Below are 20086 nucleotides of genomic sequence, written 5' to 3' on the forward strand. Positions count from 1 at the left end.
TTGCAGTAAGGGACAATTCCATCTGGGTGCATACATTTTTTGTCAATGAATATATAAACAATCTAATGAGTGTTCCATGTTATTACACAGGGTGCACCAGATGATTTTTAAATTTTAATTTGCTGGACATAGTGGTCATTTACAAAATGTTATTTTCAAGAAATAACAGTGATATACATTTGTTCTTTATTAAAAAGCATATATCTGTACAAAGTAATAAATATTTACACCCTCTCCTGAAGTGTTATTTTATTTTAAAAACTGTCAGGTGTTTCTGGCACATGCTGTGTATACTATAATATTTTGAAATAATAATGAATAATGTAAAATTGTATCTGATTTTCTATTAAATATTACAAACATTACAGTATAAAGTGCTTATCTTTTTGGTGAAAAACTTCATTAATCAAGAAAATTTTTATTAATAATCGCCACTACTAGTTATAGTTTTATTGCTTCTTCCATTCTGTAGTTTTTATTCATCACAATGTATTTAAGGTTTAAAGCTGAAATGATAATATTCGTTACAAATTTTGAAAAGATTGATTCTAGATCTCTTTATAATATGATATATACGAGATAGGATCAATTTTTAAAAATATTATTATTATTATAATTTGGGTCTAGAAATGCATTTTTTAAAAACGTGTCAGTTTAATCAAGTTTTTAAAATATCTTACAAAGATCATAAGAAGGCTAGGTGCAGAATCACTCAATCATTTTGCATTTTAAAGTGGATTGAACAGAATAAATGATGCTTGAAAATCATCTTTCATTTACCTGTATTTTTACATTCATAAGATGTTGATTTTTAATATTCTATGTTAATAACATAGAATACAACATTTTCTAAGTTGTCTTACAAGGGGAGGTTATGGCATGGTCCTCAGGGATTTCAATAATAATGCTTTGTGGATAAGCCTTGGTGTGAACTTTTATTGAGCAAATAGAGAAAACACACTTCTCAAACACCTTCAAGAAAATCAAAGTTCAAAAATTCCAAGCAGCTTATGAGTAAGTTTTGCAGAACCTTTCATTGAAGACCACATCATTTAGTCGCAGTATGCCTTACTTATGTTTGTGGAATCATTGGTTCGTGTCTTGATGAGTGAACTTTTTGCTAAGTCAATGCAGTTTTTAAATAATAATTGTAAAATAAAAATAATTAAATAAAATAATTGTAAATTATATGGGTTTATATATATAATTTACAATTATTCACTAAGGACCACATCATAACCTCACTTTGTTAGATAAAGTAATTGAATGAGAAAAACTGAAAATCATCTCATTTTTATTTAAATGAAATAGTGTGTTAGTAATGGTAAAAATTAATATTTACTATTACTGACAAATTATTATATACAAAATGATGACTCTACCTACAGTGACTAAACTAATTAAACTTTTTTAAATTAAAAATAAATTTCAATTTGAATTACTGAACTGGCCTTGTGATTATTGTATTTTCTAAGAACATTTAAAACAATTAAACATGTTTTTTAAGTTCAAATTGATTATTTTACATTTTAAATTGTTTTGCATCTTTGCAACAAATAAGTTATATATATTTTATTACTTTAATATATATATTTAATAAAGGAACAGAAAAATGAAATATTCAGAAATTTTTTTCTGGATTGAAAAAAATTTAGGTTGCTACAACAAAACTGAAAAAAAGACTTACTAATGATTATATTTATCTATATTAACATTAAATGATTAATATTACATTGTTTTAAAATTAATTAATGTATTGTCTTAAATAATTTATTCAAGAATAAATTTCTCAATCATTAAAACTTTTGTTTTTAGTCTATCTTTCAGTTGATGGAAGTTCAGCAATCAGAATTTTATCGTTTATTTTCATTGGGATTTATTCCAGATGCTCTAGTAGATATGAAACAGGATCCATTATTTGGTAAAAATAATTTAAATAATGTAATATCTGATAGAAGAATTATACATTTTAAAAAGTTTTAATTGATATTTTACAGCACTAAAGACGTTCTCACAGTTAATACCATTTATTAAACAGTTAATAGATGATGATGATAAAACTCTTCGCTTACTAAATTCAACATTTAATTATTATAAAAGCTTAGAGATTTCAAATCTCTTATCTGATGAAAGAAATTTACCAAATAAATTAAAGAATTCTCCATATTCTACAATTAATCTTGCTATTCATAGTCTAAATCTTCACTTAAGAGCTGCTTTGAAAAGGTAAATACTTATATATCATTATTAGGCCTTTAAATTTTCCTATTTCAAATTTACATTATATTTATTTAATAGTAAAGAAATTATACAGATATATGTACTGTACATAACAATTTCTATAATTACTGTCATAGTAAAATTTAGAGCAGACAACTTGCTTGCAAATGATAATGAACTTTATTAAATGCATTAATGAAGCAAATAAATAGAAATAATTAAACTTTTAAATGCAAAAAAATAAATCTACAAAAGAAAAGCAAAATCACAGTTTACTCTCTAGAAAGTTCTGGAACAGATTAGTTACATAAGCATTCCTCTATTCAAACAGTTTTTTTTTTATTAACATTTGTGAGAATATAGAGTTGGGAGATTATATTATTGACAAATTTATTTAATTTTCGATAGAAACTTATCTATCAAAATTTTTATTAAAGTTGAAAAAGGAATTTCCTTTTTCTCTAGAGGAAAGCCATTTAGTTCCTCCGAAAGTAATAGCTAGAGTGCAATGTCTCTCTCTCTATCCACAGGATTGCATGTCTTCTGTCATGCGGCAGAAGTGTGGAGAACTTTTTCTAATAATTTTATTGTATGGAATTTTGCATGAAAGGTAAGAATTCGCCTTCAAACTTGCACTTGCTAAAGCTTTTGCCAATGCTTCAACCAATGCTCTCGTCCCTCTCCCAGTTCTCTACTTTGGCTTGTTCCCAAGAACTCTCAACTCTATGTAGAACATACATGTACTAATATAATTTTATTATGTAAACTCTCTCTTATCAGGGATAGAGTTAGTAGGTTAGAATTTGAAGTTTTCTTATAGAAATATCAAAACAAAACATTTTTTATTTTATTCTTATTATAGTTTTTGAATTTCCATTTAATACATATGTAGGATTTCTTTTTTGTCTTTTCTCCTACTTTTGTAACTTCATTTGTGCTTAGTCCAATAAAGACACTTAATTGCTTACTCTCTCTGCATGCCATATCAGAAATCCTGACATTGACAATCACCTGGCACAGGTTAATAAGTGGTTATTAAGGTGCAAAGGTGTATCCTGGGGGAAGTTACAACCAGAGTGGTTCCCCATTGCCTTCTCTGGTGCGCAATGGGCCTCTCGAAATGCCTTCCGAGAGGTCTTATAAGGGAAACTGGCCCCTATTCAGGTGTTACAAATGTGGAGAAAATTCAGAAAACTTCACATGGCCAGCCCGTCTGAGCACGGCATGAACCTGCGACCCGAACTCCCAGTGTTTAGCGACAGAACCGCTCAGCCACTGGTGGGCAATTGCTTACTAAACTAACATTACAATTAATGACATAAACATTGAACATTAAATTTGAATTGTCTTATCTTAGAAAGGAGAAAAAGTCCTGTCTGGATTCGTCTTCCATCTTTTTACCGCTTTTTCTTTTAACTATCATCTGGCTACTCTCCTAAAGTCTCGTCTCGTCGGCAGATGGCATTGCATGAAGTTCCACTCTCCACACATATATATGATAAATATAGTTTTTGCATAAATAAATATATAGATATATTCCTAATTGTTGTTCTATTTGATTAATGCCTAACTCCATTGTTGGCCCACGTAATTCACATATCCCTTGTTAATTAACATATTTAAATTAAACCATCCTAAAATTCTGGTCAAGTTTTTAAAATACTTTTTCCACTCAGAAAAGAACTAACTCAAGGACGCAAGATAATTTATCTTAACTGGTGTCAGGACTCTTATAAAGAAAGATTCCACAGATCTTTATTTCATTTTCATCTTGTATGTGGAACGGGTTGGCCCAGAGTCTCCACTTTTCACAGATTTGTATGACCTCCTCTGCTTAGTGGCAATATTAATTATAATTGATGCAGTAAATCTTGTTTAAAATTTCATTTTGCATAAATTTTATTATGTACATAATTACAGTTATATTTAATAGAAATTAATGAAAAAGTTTTTAATTCTTAAAAATTAATTTACATTATATAACATTATATCCATTGTTACTGTATGTAAAATTATCTTATATATATTATTTTAATTATAACAGTTACAGCTTGTGATAAACATTTGTGAATACTTAATTTAAAACTATTGCAATGACAAATAATTTATCACATTAATGGAATCGTTCTACAGGCTTTGCAACTTTACAAAATAATACTTGTTTCAAATTTTCTCCAAACAAACTCAACAAAATTTTTTTTTTCATAATGTGCAGAATATTTTTTGCAAATGTAGAAGAATTAGCAAATTTGATAGAACATTTAGATGCACAAAGAAAGGAGGAAATGAATGATGATAACCAGAAAGATATTAACTACTGATGCCCTTAAGTAGTTTCTAATTTTAACTCATTGATAAAAAAAGTGTTGCAAAATGGACTCTCATTAGGAATTAAGTGACTTTGTAAGAATGAGTTTAAATGAAGTCTTAGTACCTTATGAAATTCTGAAGAAGAGGAAAAGAAAGACAGAACAAACAATTTTAGATTATAATGTTTTATGAAAGTACATGATCCTCAGTCTAACTTGTCATTGATGAATGACCCTTAACTAGGGCCATCATCACAGAACTGAAGTTGTATGCATTGACACTGCTGCATGAAATAAACACAGTGATGGTATAAAAATTACATCATTGATTTCAATTATAAAGAAATAATAATAATACAGAAATTATAACTTATTATTTTTTACTGTGTATCATTCTTGAATTATGTCCAGTATCAAATTGGCCCAGCAGCCAAGCCTGTGAGATAGTATGAAACCTTAAACAGTTTGAAGAAATTTTCTGACGATATGACAAGTTACCAGCTTTTTGTAAAGATCTATATAAATTTGAGTGAATGTGTACCGTATTCAGGCTTTTAGGTAACAAATGAGGGATAATTCCTGTGGCAGAGAGAACTATAGGTGTGGTGTGAACTTTATTCATTTTCTATAGTTGTTTTATTTCTTGAGAGTTCAGTATATTTACTTAGTTTTTCTGTACAGCTATTTTGTAGATTGTGTGTTTGTCATAGCGATGTCAATGATATAAGTAGTTTTGTGCACTTTGTCAATGAGGAGTTTGATATTATTTTGTGTTCATAAAAACTTCAGTACTAAATCTGTTATTGAAAAATATATAAACAGTACAATATATTCATTCATGGATGCCTGGGACAAATCTCTATTTATTCCATAATAAAATGGATTTATTTTGCATCGATTTTGTTTATGCTGCCTCCTCCCAAAATATCACTGGCAAAAAATGAGGCCATCCTTTACTAAATAATATCATAATGTGTAAATTGGCATTAATTCACATATTTTGGAGGAAGACAATCATAATGATTTATACATCTCATTTCTGTGTGAGTTTTGATGGATATTGATAGAATAATAATTTTTTTTTACATTAAATGAAATGATAAATATTTAAAATTTTCAGATATTTATAGTGACAATATTAAGCATAATGCCAATTGATTACAAAAATTGAAGTACAAATAAATATTACTTTTTAAATAACAATTTTATTTCATTAGAGTTTGGGATGCAGAATTGTTAATGGAACAAATTGAACAAGATGTCAATGCAAAAACAAGATCACAGATTGATGCAGTTTTAAATCCTTGTCTGAATGAAGTAAAATCTGAATTAGATGCGGGTAAAGAATGCTTAGCTGAAACTGAAGAACAACTAAATCTTTTAACAGGAAGAAAATTGCCAGGTAAAATTTTTATTCAGTTATGTTGAGAAAAGAAATTAAAATGTGATTTTTCACTATATTCTGAATTTTATATTTTTCTAATTAAAGATAAATAATTTTTATTTACTTTCTTCATATTATTCTTCCTTGATAAATTATAATAAAATAAAAATGATCATTATTTATTTTCCACATAATTTTATTGAAAAAACAAATTTTTTCAATTGAGGTTGCATTACCAACATTATTGTAATCCATTCTCTATTACCAATACTTCTGTTGTAATGAAAGCTAACTATAGTCTGCATAAGATAATATTTGATTGACATTTCTTTGTTTACATAACCATGATGCCTTTAAATAAGAATTGCTTTATGATTTGTATTTTAAATGTTCCAGTTGTTCAAAATATTTTATTTAAAAAAATTTCTTTTGAAGAACCTTATTGTAGAAATTTTTGAAAATTCAGTAACTGTGCCACCAGGATGCTAATTTTCAACTGCATTTTGTGTTCTGGTTGAGTGGGGAAGGGTGAATATGAAGAAAGTGTAGATATTGTCAGTACATAGTGGACTAGTAGATGCTAGTAGAAATGGATGTGGAAATGGGAGGTAATAAATGGATGCAGGTAATCTGAAGTCACATAAACAGAAATTACATTGATCTGTGGGCCTGGGCCTTATGTTGTTCTGTGTTTGAAAAGTCAAGACGTGAATTCATGTCAACCTCTTTTTATTTTCTGTAATTGCAGTGTACAAATGTAAGAGCTAAGTACAGTACATACATAATATGTATCTGAGTTATTAATTTCTTAATTTACTTTTTACTTTAATAAATATTGTTATTTATAGCACTCAAAATGGAATCTCCTTGGAAATATTTCAAACATGTAAATGGTGCTAGAATATGTCAAATTAATAATTTAAGAAAATAAATTAAAGCAGCTGGTGGCAGTACAAATGAGTTGCATACTCATTTAAGAACTATTCACAGCATAAATTTATTAAAAACCAACTGAAGTAATTCTAAAGATGAAAATTTAGTTAAAAGTTCATGATATTTACAAAAATTAAAATATTCACAATAAAGGAAAGTTGACTGCCTTTTTTCAAAAAAAAAAAAAGTGATGATTCTTTATCGGTAATTATTTCTCTCACAAATTTTCGATTTATTTTATTTTAAAGTAAAAGTTGAAAATTATTATAGTTTGCATATACTGTACTTATTTATTTATTAAAGAAGTGTGTAATTTTCATCTCTTTTACCTTCTTTGGAAGTCAACCAACAGTTTTTGATAATACAACAGGGATTCATTAATTCTTTCCTTAAATCTTCAGACTGTACAGAACATTCCTTTTCTTAAATTTTTGAAATGCTCTTTCAGAATATTTAAATTCATTTTGAAGGAGCATTTCAAAAATTTAAGAAAAGGAATGTTCTGTACAGTCTGAAGATTTAAGGAAAGAATTAATGAATCCCTGTTGTATTATCAAAAACTGTTGGTTGACTTCCAAAGAAGGTAAAAGAGATGAAAATTACACACTTCTTTAATAAATAAATAAGTACAATATATGCAAACTATAATAATTTTCAACTTTTACTTTAAAATAAAATAAATCAAAAATTTATTTATATGAAAATGTGATTTATTTTCTAATCATACATTTTTCAATCTCTTAGACTTATTTTCTTAATGTATTTCTGCTTTCTGTGTTAATAGTTTTCATATTCACAACAGTATTGCAGGAAATAATTTCTGTGAATATGGATGATGCTTCTAATATATTATGAATATTTGAATAATTGGACTGCAATTTGAAAAAATTGTAGACCTATAATTCCCCACTGTCGTTCATCTGTCTTGTCTTTTCTTAATCTCAAGAACAAAGTTAGAAAGATGAAATCCGAGATCAGATATGGGGTAGGAGACCCCAATTGACTGTACATGAACTTCCGATGCAAATCAGAAGTCACATTATTTCAATTCAAAATTTTTCCCTGAAAGCAGTTAATAGATGACTGGCACAACTCTATTGTTAAAAGAAAAGTATGATGTACAGGGACAAGCACTATTAATTTGAGGTGGAGAGCATATATTTTAAATTAAATAAATTATAAAAATATGATTAAAAATTGCAGCCCAGCATTGTGACAATGTCACAATTACTTGGTAATATATAAACCAAATATTTTAAATTTATTTTAGAAGTTATTTTATTTATAATTATAGTATTAAGATGTTGAAAGTTTTACAATAAATTTGTAAATTTATTATCTAAATAAATAAATACAAAATAAAAAATGCAATCAATGTTTTTATTTTGCAGTAGATAATTTGCATATTATTCCTCCAACAAAATGCCATTTTCCAGAACAAGAACACAAAATTACTCATTTAACTGAGTTAGATGAACCTGTTATACATGATCAGGTACTTATAGTTTATTTTGAATATAATTTTTAACTATTTAAATAAATGTTTGTTTTTAAATATTGAGTATAATATTGACATTTAAGTCAATTCAAGTCAGAGTCTGTATATGTGATACAAGACAGGTCATAATACAAAAACTACAGAAAGCACATTTGAAAAGACATGACACTTCAAAATGATACCTAGAGCTAAAACATGAAGAAAATAAATTCAAACTGTAATGACATTGTTTTTAGTTCTGGTTTAGGTTTTCAGTAATATGGCAGAATGTAAGAGTTTTATTTATAATGTACAGTGTTTATACAATCAGAGGATTATTGTTGACAAACAAGATTCATCTTCAAGAAACTGGATTAATATGTTGTGTGCTTGAATTTGGTCCTACCTTTTTTAAAATTTTTTATAATAATTTCATTCAATGCCGTACTTGACATCACTATTTAATAGATCTAAAGCAGATTAAACAGAATGAATCATGTTGTGCAACAAGTTCAAAATTTTTATTCATGGCAATCTAACTGAGGTTATGGAATAAGAAATTACAAAAGAACTTTGCAGTGAGAAACTTTAGAGAAGTTTTCTCCAATGACTTTTTGATAGACCTAGAGTTCAGAAGTCATTTTGTTTAGTTTTTTTGGGAGAAATTAGAAAATTTAGTACCATAAACTTGCACACCACATCAGCTAATTATGCATTGCTCCAACCTGTCCCGATGTCTGTACTGCCCTCATTCTTTTCTTGACAATCCCTGTGAGGACAGAAATAGTAGAGATTGTTCTCAAAGCTAAACATATTCATGAAACACAATTTTTAGGAGAGGCTATGGAGCTTAGCTCTTTTCTGCATTGAGTCATCCTGAGCTGAAAAACCAGATATATTAATAGATAATATCATTTCTACATTTGCAGCTGCCAATGCCTGAAGAAAGTGTTTGTAATGTTAACTAAGGATACTTTTCTTTGAGCATTGTCTTCATCTTCTGACATTTTTTTTAATGTTTGTTTAATCATTCAGAATGAGTGAAATGTTATATGTTGATGTTAGTTTAGTTATTTTGTTTTATTTCTTCTTTTTCCTTATGTTATTTCAAAATGTACATCAATCAGAAAAGTCAGGCTTGTATTCTTCAGTTGTAGCAATTATACTTTGTTTTTTAAATAAACTTTGGTTAATTCATTTCTTGATTATTTTGTTTCCTTATTGTAAATTAAAATATTAAATCCCAGTATTATCATTATGGAAATTTTCATTACACTTACATGGATCAAATGTCTCAGATCCACTAACCTTTAATTCTTTAAGCTCTGAAAATTTCTTCATTCTCTGTACCTGGAGACAAAATTGTTTTACTCCTCAGACTACAAGGGGAATTTGTATAACGAAACCTGTCAAACAACTTTCCTTTCAACCAATTTCATCATGAATGGATTAAGCCAATTTTGACCAATTTCATGTTTAAAGAGCTAAATACAGGCTTTTGCAGATTAAGCTAACTTCTAATGTTGGTGCAAATTGCAAATAACCAAATTTTGAAAAACTGACCAGTATAGGAAAAATTCAAGTTTCCAATTCAAAGTTTTATTGAGAGTAAGTTATTCATGTTATCATAAATATTATCATTAAACTATTAGTCTACAAGTACTTTTGAAGTTGGAACTGAGCAGCTGAGCTTCAAGTAACTTTAGGATTAGGTAATGTGACTCATTTGGTCATATAAGTCATAAGAAGAAACATAATCCACTTGTGAAACTGGCATGGGTGATCTACAAGTATGCAGCCACTGTGACTGGGAGAGGGTGGGGTGGATGGGGAAGAACGATTTTGCAGTGTAATTACAATACAGTGGAAATGGGACCTTTATTGTCACATTTGCACAGATGCCCAAAATTTGAAACTCCACTACTAGCAGCACACAAATTTTTCATAATTTTTAAAGACACTTAATAATTTTACACAATGGAAAATTGTTTGATGAGCTTGTAATTGCAATTTAAAATTGTTAGATCTTACTTTCAAATTGACATCAAAAAAACAGATAAGTAAAAATTAAAAAATAATACTATCATTACAAGTACAGTAGAGAGTCGTTTATCGGAATCAATTGGGGACTGGGGTTGTTCAGATTAGTGATTTGTTCCGATTACCGATTATGTACGAAAAAATACATTAACCTGTCCGATGTTGAAATTTTTTCTCCGTTGCGTGTCGCTTCGTGTCGAATTTTCGTCGATTTTAAGCCTAACGAAAATTTTTATAATAATAATCGAGGCTATCGTATTGTTAAAAATTATAAATATATTGAAGAATATAAAAACATGAAAATTATACTTTAGAAGTAAATTTAGTATCAAAAACGTTCGATTCAGCACGACACAGTCTGACTGAAAATTGTTCCGATTACCAGCGATTCCAATTAACGACTCTACTGTAATTTATCATTGAAATTATTTTTATTAAGTTTTTAATTTTATAAAATAAATTTAAAAAATTTAAAATGTTAATTTTATTGTTAATGTGCAATTTGTAATATTCAAATGTTAGTGTATATTTTATTATTACAATATTCAAATTAATTATTTTCTTGAAGGTTTTAGAAAATTTTTGCATTTTTAAAATTTTTGGTTTAATTATAGGTATTTGAAGCATATACAGATAGAATAGAAATGGGGAGATCTGAATTGGAAGATAATGAAATATATACAAAAGAAGAGAAGGTAATAATTATATAATTGAAAATAAATTTATTTGAGAAGTTTTCTAATAAAAGTTAATTTTTGGGTTATATAGATAAGAATGCAGAAAGAAAGAGAAGCTTCTGTGCATCTGCTGAAAGAATTAAGATCAGTTCTTGTAACTAAAGCTGAAGAACATAAGTTAAGAGAAGAAAAGGCTTTAGGCATTGTTCAAGTCAATAAATTAAATCTTACAGAAATAGAACAGTCTGAATTGAGTAAAAGTTTACAGCATACAAAAGAAAAAGTACATTCTGAAGATCAAATGTTAGAAGAAAATAGTAGTGAAGGATCACATCAAGGAAATCACACAGATAAAAGTATTGAAACTTTGAAAGAAAATGATGAAATTGAAAGATGGGAGCTATTAACTGAAAAGGAATTAAATTCGTCTGAAAGTGATAAAAATGATGACAAATCAAAAAATGAAAGTGGTGATGATAATAATAAACATGAAGTTAAAAATAATGAAACACCTATGGATGTTAATTATACTACTAGTGTAGATGCTTCTTTTGCTTCTTCAGTTGCTGCACTTGTTGCTGCAAGATGTAGAAATTTAGGACTTCAAATGCAAACATTTTCAACAAAAGAAACTGAGGAGTGCTATGGTGATGATGATGATGATGATGATGATGATGATGATGGCAATTAATTGGCAATTAATTATAGAAAAAATATACATATTTCATATTTAATATATACAATTTTATAGAAAAATACCTTTGAAAATTTCAAAATTTTAAAAATATTTTCATATAAAAGCAATATTGTACACTAAAGCAATGTTAATTAAACTAAAGCCCAAAACAAATTTTAAGAATTAACATAAAATTATATTTTATTTATTAGTCAATAAATGTTATTTTATCAACTGTTTCTTAATTTTTTATATTTTGTTAAAATGATAAAATTGCAGTGATGAATTATGATTCTCTAGGATTTTAGACCCTCCTGGGTGAACAAAACAATCATAAGGAACCATGTCACCGAGCTTTTGCAAGGTATTCGTCTCTAGGTATTCGTCAAGGTTTGATTATGTCATTCCAGTTAGATTAGGCACAGCCACAAAAGGGACACCAATTTTTTTCAGTTGTGGCTGAATAGCTGAGCCCATGATGGGTATTAGTGCTATAAGGTAGAGAGAAGTTTCAAAAAAACAAAAAAAAATCCAAATTGTTGTGAAAAAATTTAATAAGATTGGAAATAATTAAAAAATAATAATAATTATAGAAAATATGTAATATACTATTGATTATTACTAAATTTTCCATAGCCTACAAAGTTAAGCACTTACTAGAAATACTTTGTGTTTTACCTTAGCTAGAAAACTAATCTAGAAAACATCTAGATTAGTTTTCTAGATGTTCAGCTATATGTAGAAAAAATAGCATAGATACATTTTGCTACTACTATTAACAAAAATAAATTTCTAACATTTGAGTAACAGATCAAAACAAATTAAATATATTGATAGAATGACTAAAGATATATTTAAACCATGCTAACAAAAACTGATACCTAAAATAGCATTAACAGTTATATAACTAAAGAATGAGTAATTATTCAGTTAAATGTAACTCAAGAAATATTTGTTCTTTAATTATTTAACTTGAATGATGATGTTTTAGTGAAACAGCTTCATTCAACAGTTAAATAATCAAATTAAAGAATGAGTTTCTATTGAGTTTTTGCTTAGTAAATAAAATATCTAATAAGCCAACAACTAAAGTATTTAATTCAAATATTTTTTTACTATTAAATGCATGCTTCTTGTCATTAATTACTTTCAAATACATAAGATGTAATCCTGGAACAGGATTATGTTACATTAAAGGTGTTTTACCTAAAAATTATGATTCACTTTTCTATATATAGCAAGTAAGAATGTCCAAAGTAGACAAAGACATAATATATATTTACTTTATTTTGATGTTGTTGACATTCTTATTTAACCTTTTTCCCCCATGTAAGAATTTTTTGCATTTGTAAAGAAATTTCTGAATCAGAAGGAATATTTTAATTGGTTTAGTTTTTTACATTGGTAATATCATTTTTATAAAATCTTTAACTGAAACTTCACTATTATTATTTTTTAAAAATTCTCTACATATATGGAATTTTAAAATATTTCGCTAAATTATGAATAACTCTTTTATATAAAACATGGTCAAACAAAGAATATTTCATTTTCAAATTATCTGTCATGAAAAGGTTTATAAGGAATTGCACACAATAACAAGTACCCTATTTTACGGACTATAAGACGCACCTTAATTTTTAAGCAATTTTTAAAAAAAAAATACCTATAAGACGCTACGGACTATATGACGCATCTGAATTTTGGAGGCAATTTTTCGAAGAAAAAAGTGCGTCTTATAGTCCGTAAAATACGGTAACTATTAAACTGGCTGATCATTAAATTTCTATATCTTCAGCCTTCTTTTAATGCTGATGTATGCTATTTTCCTCCTGTTTTTCTATAGTTCTATCAATATTTGTATTTGTTGTTTATTCGTCAAATAAATTTCAAAATCTCTGGAAATATGTTTTGTCAACAGTAGATCAGTCAACAGCTTTATCAAACATTCAAGGTTGGAAGAAGCAAATGATGAAAGATACATGTGATTTTTTAATATTTTATCACAGAAATCAGATAATTCTATTTCAAATAGTCATCATTTTTATTAATTATCATTTTTATTAATAAGTATATAATGATTTTTAAACAAAATTACACTCATTGAAGGGAATAAATGAATGTTTTAAGAATAATTTTGCCATTTAAATGCGAAGTCGATGCCAGAAATTTCGTATTACATAAGAGTTCTTTAAATACAGTAATATGGCGGCCACAGGTATTGTACAATACAGTACATGCTAATCGTCATGCTGACTTTAAAATGCATCGCGTCTGTTCTCGCATTGTTACAAGGAAGTCAATAGATGAGCAATACAAAGAACAAGCACTCATTAGCAGAGAACTGATTGACAAAGTTTATAGAAATCCAGATTTCCTAAACTGAGTGATTACTGATGATAAAATCTGTTGTTTCTTATACGACTCGAGAGCGAATGCTCCTGATCGGCATGCTAATTAGCCTCTTCACCAAGACAAAAATTTCTGTTCAACAGATCCAACAGGAAGATAATACTTGTGACCATTTGTGAAAAGCCTAGTGCATCATGAGTTCACAGCCGACGGTTGACTCATTAACAAGAAGTCCTACATTGACATTTTCTATCGCTTTTGTGGCACAAGACGAAACGAGTCGCATCTCTGGTAAATAAAAAGCTGTATTCTTCAACAAGACAATCCCCGGTTCAGCCTCTCTTAGTTGGTTAGTAGCCTATGTAGCAAAACGCCAAATATCTATACTTTTATAGCTTCCTTACTCGCTGGCCTTCGTTCTCTCATATTTTTGTTTTTTTATTAAAAAATGAAAGCTGTACTGATGGGTCTCAGATTCAAATAAACGGGAGGAGGTGAAAAGTGCAGCGACGATTGTACTCAAGATGATGATGCAGAATGAGTTGTAACTTGTATGACTGTTTCAACAAGTGGTACGAACGTTGGCAGAAGTGTGTAGCTGCAGGAGCTTATTTTCAAGGTTGTCTTCCGTAAATAGTTGTACTATTAACTTAATAAAAGTTATAGTCAAAAATAAATTGAAGTTTCAATATCATGTATATCTGCCGCAAGTATCGTGTTATCAAATAAGTCCTTCACACTCATACAGGTTATCTAATAACGAATGAGCGTAATTTCACATTTGAATTAAACATATTGTATGACATCAAATAACTAATAATAAATTATTATTTTCGCATAGCTTAGTATCCTGAAATTACACTTGTGGAAAAAAGGTTAGCTTACATACATAGAAAACCAGAAGCAAATATGGTTTTCTTCTTGGTGCTTCTGGTTCACATTAGGAATTCTTTAAAGGGACCAAAATGTGTACCAAAAATAAAGTTGCATTCTAATGATAATGATAGAAGTGTCATTTTGATGTCCTCAGTAACCGTGTGATAAGTCTCTGATATCTCCGCTATATAGTGTATTAGACAATTTTAGTGAAAATTAATTGAGACAAGAAACATCAATAGGGTGCTCCACAAAAGTATAGAACCGCTCAAAAAATTGGTCTTAAGGTCAGAACATGCACTAATAGATAGAAATAGATTTTTTACGCGTAATTTTAGGAAACTTGAGCTTATATTCGTTGCTGACTGCGGAATAGCGATAAAGTTAATTTACATATTGCCACGTAAGTATAGAATCGCCGTCCTTCTCGCAAGTTTCAAGTGTGAAAGTATTTTTTTTTTTTTTTCCTCCTATCGTGTCTCGTGTTACCCATTTAACAGGCTTTGAGAAAGGTCAAATTGTAGCTTTGAGAAGCACTGGTTTAAGTCATCAGGCAGTAACGAACAGCATCAAGCGTTCGAAAAAGGTAGTTCAGCATTATTTGTCAAATTGTGGACCAAAGCGTAGAAGTGGACGTCCTTCCAAGCTTACCCCGTGAGACCGCAGACGAATTGTGAATACAGCCTCTAATTCCACTCCGTCTACGCATCAAATTCGGGACGATTTGGGTATTCAAGTACATCACGAAACCGTACACAACAACAACAACAACAACAACAACAACATTGTTCGGTCTCGAATGAGAAGTGCCCCTGCTCTTAGGCCTGAGCACAAAGCTGCCCGACTCGATTTTGCAGGGAGAAATATGGCCACTCAATGGAATAAGGTGAGTTTTTTGTTTCGTTTAGTCCTATTATGCTAGCACAAGAAATAACCTTTTTGTCATTTCGGTAATCTCGGACGGTAACGGTTTTGACTGACAAGTGAGACTGATGCATAATAGAATGTACCCAACACAAAAGTATGAAATCCATTTTGGTGAATTTTAAATTTTTTAGGATTCAAAAATGATAAAATTCAACGAAACAAATAGCGAGTAAAATTAATTTTATGTTTATTCACTTGATTATTAATATTTTGCATGAAAATGAGTTTAAAATTTTTAAGTTAAATTTTTCAAAATTCACGAGAACAATTTAAATATTTAAAAACGAATAATATATAGGCCTATTAATCGATGAATCTGACGTCTTCCTCATAAAATGAATTAGCTTTTTCACAATCGATGCTTTCTAAGTACTCTTTTGCTCGCATTTTTTCTATTAGCATCTTTGTTTTCATTTCTCTATAATTTCCTTCTCGGGATCTGCGCCAATCCTCTTCAAAATCTTCGGCACTTATATAATTACTACAGTTTGATGAAGCGAGACACAATGCGCTGACATTCTGACTACAAATATCAATTATGTTTTTGTTATAGTTGTTGGGTGACAGAACAGAATTTTTTTCGTTCCTTCCAAAAAGAGAAGAGAGACGTCCAGGTATATGATCTTGCAATTCTATGCCGTTTTCTTGTTTTAAACTATCGATAACATGTTTCAGTTCTAGCATAAATGGCTTAATTGATTTGTATTCTTTCATAAATGTATCCGAAGCCATTTTCGTGTCCGTAGATAATGCATCAATTTTTGTATGTAAATTGAAAATATTTTCTTCGTTGTCTCTTATTAATTCATCCAAATTTGTGTAATATTTGGTGAATGCCGGATACTCCTGTGTTAACGCGTGTTTTAATTTTAATTTGACATCGGTGTTCTTTTGTATCTCGTCTTTTAAACCTTTTAATGAAGTATGGAATAAGTGAAGAACCAGTTGATTTTTTCTTTGACGATAATAACAACTGACTAAATAAAGGAATATAAATAGAGAAATAGCTCTTGAGTTCACCAAATTAAAATCGAAAACATTCCATAAAATTTCCATAACGATATCTATCAATTCGTAGACAATATGTTTAATATAATCTTTTGTAAGGTTGTATTTATATCTTTTATCTTCCACTACGTACCACTTAGAACAGTAGAAACCGGCGAGGAGGCAAACGGTCAAGATTTCAAAAATTAATATGTACGGTTTCATGATGATTAAAATTGATAATTAAACAAAAATATTATTACTGTATTGTTAAATAATTCGAAACAATTTTACTTTAAATAAAATTGTTATCTAATTTATTCGGTTCGTTTTCAAAAAAAGAAAAAGCAAATTAAAATTTAGTTTATGTTTCATTATGTATCCTGTTTTTGCACTGCATAATAGTAAAAAATAAACAGTTTTTGATATTACCTAGCAATAAGCTGTAATTGCGAATATGCGTGCGTTCTAACATTTTTTTGAACATATCAGTGCTTGTTGGACACGAGGTAAATGTAAATTTATATTCGGCTCGATTAAAATACAAAATGTCAAATTATTAATGTATGTAAGTAAAGTTTTTGTGACGCATCACGAACAGCGAATCAAAATTTAATTTTTCGGTAATGTTTGACTCACAATTTAATCTGCCAGAAATTTATATCAATGACACTGTCACGTACTGTACACAAGCGTACGAATGGTACAAGTGGCAGTGAATTTCAGACGGCAAATCCTATTCAAGTAGATCAGACTCAATACGAAACGAAGAAATTTTATGAATTCGCGAAGAGATCAAAATTGATAGTAGACAGTAGTTTATTTGTAATATATTGATTATCTATACGGTCAATACTGGAAATCTCTGATAGCCCTGTACTGTATACATCTGAAATTCCTCTGTAAAGCTACATATGTTTTAATCTAAATCAACTCCATCTTGGTAACCGTTGGCCGCCTCACTTAAACTGCTAAATAGATGTCGGGTGTCGTTAAGCTTCGCGAGCTGCGCATAGAAATTTAAGAGTGTTCTGTATGTGCTGTGGTAATTTTCCCGTGGAACCCTTGAAAAATGTTTCTAGTACGACATGGGGCGCAACTGTAGTATAGGATAAATAATACGATGGGCTCATCTTCCTGTATTTTCTCTTTTGAACTCTCCGTTTCACATAGATCAGTGAACTATTAGTAGACGTCGATCGGAATGACAACCAAAAGACCTTATAACGTTTCCTTCCAATGAATGCAGTTGCGTACTCAAAAGAACAGTCCGGAGAAGCAGCAGCGCGGAAATTCAAAGTGCATCCAAAGACAATTTGCTAGTGGGGAAGCAAGCGTGACGCTCTTAAGACTATCAAGAATAAGAGTGAAACAAAGAGACCAGCAGAAGGAAGGCTCAAGATCAGCGAAGAATTAGAAGAAAAGGTTCTGCAGTGGATCTGTGAGCAGCGAGAAAAAAAATAATCGTGTCTCCAGACCGATGCTGATAAACAATGCAAGAGAAATCATCCAGTTAGATGAAAGTGATAAAACGCGGTATTCACAACTAGCAGAACTAGAAAAATTCACGAAACGTAAATACGGTAATAAGTTTGCTTACGGTAGTAATGTTGTTGTCCAGTAGTGTGCTTTTCTGTTAAATTAAAAGTTTAATTACTTGTAGTTTTCATTATTTGGGAAAGAGAATGGATAGGGGAAAAGGTGGTGGTGGAAAGAAGAATGAACTGTATTTCTCCTCCCTTTTTACATCACTAGTTTGAATGCGAAATTCTGCGAGAATGGAGTAAACGCCGGGTCTCTTATACACTCTTTAGGTTAAGTATATTCTGTATATTCTGCCCAATAGACGCCCGGGCTTCTATTAGAGGATTTACAGTATTCATTTATGACTATTCTCAGTTACAGAGGATCTATCTGTGGACCAATACAAAATTAGTCAAAATTATTATACGATCAAGATATTAACAGAGAGATTTCATATTGGTTTGCACAAGCATGAAATTTACCATATAGGTAGTATCACACTGAAATATCGATATGAAGTCGAAGATGCCATTATACTCGTAATTCGTCCATCAGCCAACAGATATCAGAGCAATTTCAATTGCTATTATTGCTGTCTAATTGTGTAATGTAAGATATTTTTTATTTTTATTTTTTTATTTTTTTTTGTTTACCGTCATTTATCCGTGGGATTTGCGGGTTTAAGCTCATTATTGCTGGTGTGCAGAATGTTATATTTCTCTTCCTGATAATAAAGTGTATTTATCAAACACAACAGTCTTTCAACTGCCGATATTTTTTTATATTATTGGGAACTACGAGGCTTAGCTGACAGAGTGGGTGGAGAAATATTTTCAAAGAACTAGTTTGTTTGCGTTAGCATCTTTTTCTAACATTTCAGATAAGATGCCTTATTGTATTTAGATTAAGATGCAATATAAGGAAAACACTTTGTACAGTTAACGATGTTTTCAATTGAAAATATTACTTGTTTCTAGTTTTAGAATGTATTTTACTTTAGTGATGCTGCAACGTGTGTTTGGTAAAAAGGAGCTTGTCGTTTTTATTTATTTATTGCTAGATTATGCCTCGTAATTACCGAAGAAAAAATAATCGAGCCACTTAGATATTTTATGACAAAAGAGGATGTACTTGTAAATGTAATTGGATTGAATGCATCATATGTAAAAAATGTTTTTATGAAGTTTGTGGACCCGGCAAGAATTACTGTAGAAAGTGCATGTTACATTGATTCAGGTGTTTCGTAACATTATTACTTCTTATAAACTAACTCTACTTCCTCTTCGTATTTAAGTTTGGAGTGATAGAACAGTTCCTCAAAGCTCCAAATAATGAAGGAGGCTGGTTTATATGCATACATCAAGGATTTCCAGCTCTTACACAAGAAAAGTCGGAAAAGAATAGTCTATTTTCACGGATCCTGAGATCAAAAATTTGTGTAATTCTACATTTGAAAGTGCAATGAATGCAACAGAAAAGGTAGCATGAAAAGTTTTTAAAAATTTTTGTAGTATTCTCTATAATAAGAAGGATACAAATAGTCAACAAAGTGCTAAGTGTATTCAAGAATCCTAGTTGCAATGTGAGTTCGTAAATTTATTTCCTAAATCTTATATGAATTACTTTTCAAAGATCTTGAATCCTTAAGTGAAGAACAAAGGGGAAATATACCATCAAGATGAAATTAAGAAACGATATCATGGA

At 29.5% G+C, this 20086-nt stretch overlaps 1 protein-coding gene across 2 annotated transcripts in view; it reads left to right on the forward strand.

Annotated features, from left to right (window-relative positions):
• LOC136972924 (vezatin-like) overlaps positions 1-12011 on the forward strand; it is a 29464-nt gene extending 17453 nt beyond the window's left edge. Inside the window, exons 8-13 of one of the 2 annotated variants that reach the window (XM_067267583.1) lie at positions 1816-1921; positions 1998-2226; positions 5747-5931; positions 8238-8341; positions 10978-11058; positions 11132-12011. In XM_067267583.1, coding sequence (XP_067123684.1) covers positions 1816-1921; positions 1998-2226; positions 5747-5931; positions 8238-8341; positions 10978-11058; positions 11132-11731 — 1305 coding nt within the window. In that variant the 3' untranslated portion in view covers positions 11732-12011. The remainder of the gene's footprint in view (positions 1-1815; positions 1922-1997; positions 2227-5746; positions 5932-8237; positions 8342-10977; positions 11059-11131) is intronic. The other variant, XM_067267584.1, reaches the window with a different exon arrangement.
• The last annotated feature ends 8075 nt before the right edge of the window (positions 12012-20086 follow it).

The sequence above is a fragment of the Centruroides vittatus genome, unplaced genomic scaffold (assembly GCF_030686945.1).
Source record: "Centruroides vittatus isolate TY-2023 unplaced genomic scaffold, ASM3068694v2 contig_3063, whole genome shotgun sequence".
Classification (NCBI taxonomy): Eukaryota; Metazoa; Arthropoda; class Arachnida; order Scorpiones; family Buthidae; genus Centruroides; species Centruroides vittatus.